Below are 7,500 nucleotides of genomic sequence, written 5' to 3' on the forward strand. Positions count from 1 at the left end.
ACAAATTCCATGTTTTGATTGGTCAAAAATCTACTGGTTAATTACAAAAGAGTTGAATGACGTCAATTTAATTCCTTCTATATATTGTATTATAGTTTACCATGATAAAGATTAGTTGCGATTGCACAATTGGCTTATTGTTATTATTTATTATTATTATTATTTTATTATTATTATTATTATTATTATTATTATTATTATTATTATTATTATTATTATTATTATTATTTATTATTATTATTATTATATATTATTATATTATTATTATTAATTATTATTATTATTATTAGTATTATTATTTATTATTATTATTATTATTATTATTATTATTATTATTATTATTATTATTATTAGTATTAGTATTATTAATATTATTATTATTATTGTTGCTGTTGTTGTTGATGTTATTATCAGCATTGATATCATAACCAGTGTATATAACCATATATATATATATAATTTTTTTTTCTTTTTTGGTTCTTATGTCTTGATGTGATTTGTAAAAGAAGTGTTGTATTTCACTTGTTAGGACCCTTTGCTTGTATCTTTGACTTCTAAGCGATTTCAATCTAAGTACACCGAGGGGTGCTCTTTGTGCCCTATCCGCACCATTTACCTTTGCCTTATTTATCCTCAGGTGCCTTTGAGAAAAGTATACTTTTAGACTACCTTATACATTTTCTGTTCGTTCAATGCGTCACAAACGCCGTAAAATTCTTTAAAACACAGAAACCAACCCTTGACATGGAATAATTGAAGTACGCAAGCTTGTTTCGCTCTAGACTATATCAGTACGGAAAATTGCTTAAATGTTTGTGATATTCTAAAAGATTCAATTATTTGTCTTTGGGAATTAATTCTGTAATTCTACCAAACAATACGTTACACTAATATGTCTGTAACGTCTAGGCAATGTTCGCAAAATCCCATTCTTCTAGAACTTTTTTAATCAACGATAGAAATGTGTTAAATAAGTGGTGGGCTATTTATTATGTTGGAATTGCCCCGAAGATAAAGATCACCCAGACCAAAGCATTTTAGAGCACCTAGTATTACTAAAAGTCGATAACTTTATTATCCCAAACAGATTTACCATGATATAATCCCTATCTTCTTAATTGTCATCGAATGGGATATAAGCGTGGTCCTCATTTACAAATACAATACTAGATATTATTGCTGTGGCGCTTCTGTTATTTTTACAATTGTTATTATTATATTATTATTATTATTATTATTATTATTATTATTATTATTATTATTATTATTATTATTATTATTATTATTATTATTGTAAGTATTGGTGGTATTACAATGTTGTATTTTTATGATTATTTATGGTATCATTTTATGCTTTGGTTTCATTTACATTTTTTCTCACTTTCATGTCTGTTGTCATCAAATTGTATGGATTATTGATCAAAATAAAAGTTATTTTTGTTTGTCTTATTTTGACTATGGAACTGATACTTATCATAGCAGGGTAAATAACATCGTAGACATTTTAACTACCCTTAAAAACCACCAGTTTGTCCTTATAGTGCGTGGGGAAAAATATTAACTCTATGTGATAGCTCTGGCACCAGAACTTCGTTTTCAAGAAATGACATTTAATTAAAAACCTTTATTATATCCAGCCCGGGATTTAGCCGTAGTACTACGGGAATTTTCGTGGTAGTGAGGAGGTCTGTTGTGATGGGTATCAATATTATTACTATTTTTTTTTTTTTTTTAATGAGAAAAACTGATTGGAAATGTAAAAGTGATGGTGGTAGTGGTAGTGATAATGGTAATGGTGGTGGTGGTAACGGTGATGATTGGGGTGTAGGGATGATGGTAATATTATTATTGTTATTATTATTGATATTCTTGTTGTTGTTGTTGTTGTTCTTCTTCTTCTTCTTCTTCTTCTTCTTCTTCTTCTTCTTTATTATTATTATTTATTATTATTATTATTTTATTATTATTATTATTATTATTATTATTATTATTATTATTATTATTATTATTATTATATTATTATTATTATTATTTATTATTATTATTATTATTATTATTATTATTATATTATTATTATTTATTATTATTATTATTTTTATTATTATTATTATTATTATATTATTATTATTATTATTATTATTATTATTATTATTATTATTATTATTATTATTATTATTATTATTATTATTATTATTATTATTATTATTATTATTATTATTATTATTATTAATTATTATTATTATATTTATTGAACGTATTGTGTTATTACGATTGTTGTTTTTTGTTTGTGTATCAGTTCATTTTTTGGTTTCATTTACCTTTTTTTTTCTTTTTTTTTTCCACTTTCATGTATGTTGGCATCAAATTGTTGATTTATTGGCGAAAGCCTAAGATTGAATAAACTTTGAAACTTTGAAACTCTATAATATCGAAACAAGAAACAAAGGAGCTTCGTCCGTATGAGTTACATTCAACTCTTTTGTAATTGGTTTCAGGCAGCCATTTTGGTGATTAATAATCACCAAATCATATCACTCAGACAATTGATATGCATAGAGGTAAATTACTCACAACTTCCGCCATCCGGATGAAACGTGCCAACACACAAAGCCGCGTGTTGTAACCTTAAACGTTCTTCTTCGTTTTATTCTTCTTCTTCTCCTTCTTCTTCTTCTTCTTCTTCTTCTTCTTCTTCTTCTTCTTCTTCTTCTTCTTCTTCTCCTTCTTCTTCTTCTTCTTATTCTTCTCCCTTTCAACGTCTAGTGGGCAAGTATGGCATTTGAGTTTTGATGGTATGTATTTAAGTCAAATTCACCCCATTTCTGCTCGCAATATCAGTCTTACAACCATAAAGCTATGTGTAATGACAAGTTTAGACTCTGTTAGAGAGATTTGGTGAAAAGAAATCACACAACGGAAGATAGAAAGCTGAAAAAAAAGAAAAAGTGACAAATTTAAGTGATAAATATAGTCATGTGCAAAAGTAAGATCCCACCTAGAGCTATTTCTTCCTTAAATCTTTTGACTCATACCAAACATTACACTATGTTATGTATATCATTTTAAATGTTAATTAATTACCTATTCAATAAATATTATTATATTTGCTTTTTTTTACTTCCGTTATAGATAGAACAAAGTTCACGTCACTCAGGTTTTTGTTATTTTTAAATTTATTTTTTTTTTTTTTTTTTGCCACCGCGTTTATGAGTAATTCTCATTGAACTGTATTAACCAGACTATAAACTTTCAAGGTTACACATAGTTTTGTGTTGTTCGTTATACTTCCGAATGGCAATGTTGTAAGCTTTTGAGCCAAGCGCATACTATCTAGACTCTATATTCAATCAAAAGATACAATGCTAAGAATTTTTTAAACCGAAATATCGACTTTGTCCATGCGAAGGCGAATAATCTTCCCTGCATAAGGTAAAGATAGACAAATGCATAATAGAGTTGTGTCAATTTGCACACTCAAATTTTTTTAGTGTCGCTGCCTGAATCGATAATATCATTTGATAAAGGGCATTGAAATTTTTACAAATTTATATATAATGGATAGAGTAATAAATGAGCTTTCCAGTGATATATAATAACTCAAATATATGGGGGTTCAAATGAGTGTGAACTTACTTTTGTACATGACTAGAATATTATTCCAAAATATTTAATAATAATAATAATAATAATAATAATAATAATAATAATAATAATAATAATATAATATATAATATGATGATGATGATGATGATGATGATGATGATGATGATATAATAATAATAATAATAATAATAATAATAATAATAATAATAATATAATAATAATAATAATAATAATAAATAATAATAATAATTAATAAATAATATGATGATGATGATGATGATGATGATGATAATAATAATAATAATAATAATAATAAATAATATAATAATAATAATAATAATAATAATAATAATAATAATAATAATAATAATAATAATAATAATAATAATAATAATGCTGAAAACTTATATAGCGCTATAACTCCGAGACACCAAACTCTAAGCACTTATTTAGTGAATAGTACGATCAAGAGGATCTTAACTCACTGATCAATATAGGCAGGTCGTCTGCTATGAAAACTCTATTTATTACCAATCAAGAACTTCCTATCTCTTCATTTAAGCGTAGCCTTCCTTAGATCAAAGCCATGACAATGTCCAAAGGGAGAGCACCACCAAGAAAAAATGTTATGTTTTTAGTAAGTAAGCATGAGAATCAGTAAATGGAGCAATTGGATCTCCATGTCAGGCGCAGAAAGTGGCGAAGGATTGACCATACTCTGAGGAAAGAGCCCTGTAATATGTGACCCATCGTCTCAAAACGCTATTATGGCGGAACGAACCAGACGTTTAAAAGCCAAATTTAATGTAAAACTGGTGAAAAAAAATATAAATTGTTGGCTTTAGCACCCCAAAATATGGTTGCCATTCTCCTCAATAACTCATACAAACTCAACACAAGTCTGATATTTCTGGCTATAAATTCAATTTTCAACTTATTAACCAACACGACTTAATACCGTTTTGAGACGAAGGGTCACATATAACCAAACAGGCTCCTGAATGAAACCCGCAGGGCAACAGGAAACAAAACAGACTTGAAGGAGAAGCCTTCACCAAGATTTGTGCGTCTCCAATCTTATCTGGAGTGAGGCAAAGGTCTACGGTCAATGCCAAGGACAGAAGAAATATGGAAGAGTGCTGTTCGTTGAGGTCCCATGCTTCGCCAGGAGCCAAGAGGCATAAGTCAAGTAAAGCAAGTATTAGAATCAGCCCGACAAAATATTACTTTCAGATGATTGGTAAAAATAATATAAGCATGACGATCTTACCTGGGACTGGTCATTATTCCGACAGTTTGGGTCTGGGGAATAAAAAGTACAAACTTAAATATTAGATTTCATGATTTAGGGATGATACGCTTGCTGGCGGAAAGTAGGAACCGGGTCTCAAAACTACCGTAAAGTAAAAAATAAATAAATTAGTAGTCCTTCATAGGCTATTAGTCCCATAGAGCCCGGAGATTATCCCGATTTGTATAGCGTGACACGGACAATAGTAATTGCTTGCTATCTTTTGGATAGAACGCTAGTTTATTGCAAAGTACTTTCCGCCAAATCTAACAGACCAGCTACCCATTCACTTAGCAATGACTATCCGCACAAATCTTTGGGCCTCTTTTTCGCTTACGAAGTGCCCGAATTCGCGTCAAAATATGGGACGAAGCCGTTTCGTATATGCTATTTAAAAAATTAATTCGACGCTGTTTATTGACAATATGACGAAAGTTGGCACACAGTTCGAAAAAGGTCATTTTAGATTATGTCAAGCGACAAACTCGTGCGATTACAGAAGACGTTAAAATAGATTTTTACTCTTTGGAGTAAAATATTTCTAAAACTACGGGCGTGGAGGTTTTGTCGCTGACAAGGTAATACATGAACATTTCTTCTTTTTGGTTGTAAAATTTCATATGAATATGACGAGTACTTTTCCGTATTTTACAAAACCATTCTAATTTGCTCTTCAAGTTTCAATCTTTTATCACTTATTACGCAAGATACAACCAAAGGTCGAACAAAAAATGCGAAAAAGCGTCCCATATTTCGCGTTTTTTTTCCTCTTTGCGGGTCATCCAAATAAATGACACCTTTGAAACTGCATAACTTGTTTATTTATGAATGGATTTTCAGATTTCAAAAAATTTTTACTCAGTAGAGATAGGGCTTTGATTTTAGACAAAATTTCTCAAAAGAGAAAAAAACATTTTTCATAGTCATTGCTAGTTCACTGCTGGGTAGTCAGGGGTATCAGAAAAAAACAAAAAACCTCGACTGAACCCGGGATCAATTTCGGTCCCTTTGCGTGAGAAGCGAGTGCTCTACCAATTGAGCTATCGGGACCCCCTAATACTGCCGTAATCTGACTTTAAAAAACAACAACACGTATTTAAAAATTTGACCAGAGAACTCTAAATATGTAACATGCGGTCTAAATATAATAACAAAGGGGTCAGTGACGTCAACTTGGTTCCTTCTATAAAATCGTTCACTGTGAAGTGTTTGACCATTGGTTAATTAAAATATCACATTCTGTATGATCATTTTAGATTGATAATGAAGATAACCTTTTTGACATTCTGTTTCTCTTACTTATCCTCTCACTCTTCAGTTGCATCACCATCTTCATCATCATTGCCTTTTTCACCTTTGGTCAGGGTATAGGCCACAGATAAAAAGTTTTCCATCATTCTCTATCCTGAGCTAACTTTTTGTTATCTCATTCCATTTCTTATCACTTCTCTGTCCTTTCGGCTTTGTCTGTTGTCCTTCATAAATTCTGTCATTGCAGAAACTCTTCGGTCGCCCAAGCTAAAAAAAAAGGATTTGATTTGTCCGCCTGTGTTTCTGTAACAATTTGAATTTTACGGAAGGCGTGTTAACCCTTCGACAACCCCTAACCCGGGGGAACCAGGTGACTCAAAAGGGGGAGTCACAAACCATTGGGCGCCTTTTACGACCCGCTGGCTTGGCGTTCGGCTAACCCTGAACCATCTCTGTTAAACATAAGGCCGATTGTTGGTGGTTTCTGCAACAATTGTTTTTTTGAAAAGTGGGGTTGTTAGCCCCACGCACGCCCAACCTCCAAACCTGGAGGGCCATGATTTATTTCGGAGGTTCACTCCTAGATAGGCTGCCATCCAAGGCTGTTGAGTCCTATCCTCCCATGGATTGTTGTCGAAGTGTCCTACTTCTAGATGAGCTGCCTTCCACAGCTGACGGCCTCCTCTGCTCGTCCAAATTAGTCTGGATTCTACCCTTTTGCCTGCCCAGCATGGTTGAACCTGACAGGAGCCTGAGCTCCAGCTGGTATAGCCCTCCGGATCAAAAAGGCACGCACGTCGCCACACCACGACAAGGACTTGGGCACACGGCGGCATTTTGTTTGAACCCAACATAAAAACATTTAAAGAATAAATAAATTCCATTTATTAATCCCCAAGGGGAAAATTTGTTTAGGGTCTATTCCAAGGGAAGACTGGAATAACCCAGGCGTCAGCGCCGCAAAATGAGCTAGGGCGAGGTGACCTGCTCAAGGCCACACGCCGAAGCGGATAGTCGAAGTCGGTACCTTTTGGGTACGAAGCAAAGACCGTACCGCTGAGTCACGCTCCTGCCCCCTGACAGTCCATTTGATTTTGTTTTCGGATCTCATTATCACATGACAAGAAGAGGCGGGGGCGATTGACAACTTACAACTATGATGGCTTACCTCGTCTCCGCCGGTGCCTTCGCCGGTTTTCGCTACGTTTTGACACTCTTGAAATTCCACCCTGTAAGAAAGAAAAAGAAAACAAACATGAAACCATAATATTGTGAAATAGAGATAAAGATAAAGGGAGTAAATCTGACTCATGAATGAACAACACAAAACAAACGACGTTTCGGCCCTTGGCCTT

General features: G+C 32.4%; 1 protein-coding gene across 1 annotated transcript in view; it reads right to left on the reverse strand.

The window, feature by feature from the left end:
* Positions 1-7,500, reverse strand: part of LOC144956099 (uncharacterized) — a 48,100-nt gene that overhangs the window by 13,493 nt on the left and 27,107 nt on the right. Inside the window, exons 3-4 of the mRNA XM_078886447.1 lie at positions 7,314-7,374; positions 4,874-4,905 (exon numbers count right to left, since the gene is read on the reverse strand). Coding sequence (XP_078742573.1) covers positions 4,874-4,905; positions 7,314-7,374 — 93 coding nt within the window. The remainder of the gene's footprint in view (positions 1-4,873; positions 4,906-7,313; positions 7,375-7,500) is intronic.

Source organism: Berghia stephanieae, chromosome 10 (genome assembly GCF_034508935.2).
Source record: "Berghia stephanieae isolate SIO BIC M18660-M18661 chromosome 10, UCSD_Bste_1.3, whole genome shotgun sequence".
In the NCBI taxonomy this organism is placed as follows: Eukaryota; Metazoa; Mollusca; class Gastropoda; order Nudibranchia; family Aeolidiidae; genus Berghia; species Berghia stephanieae.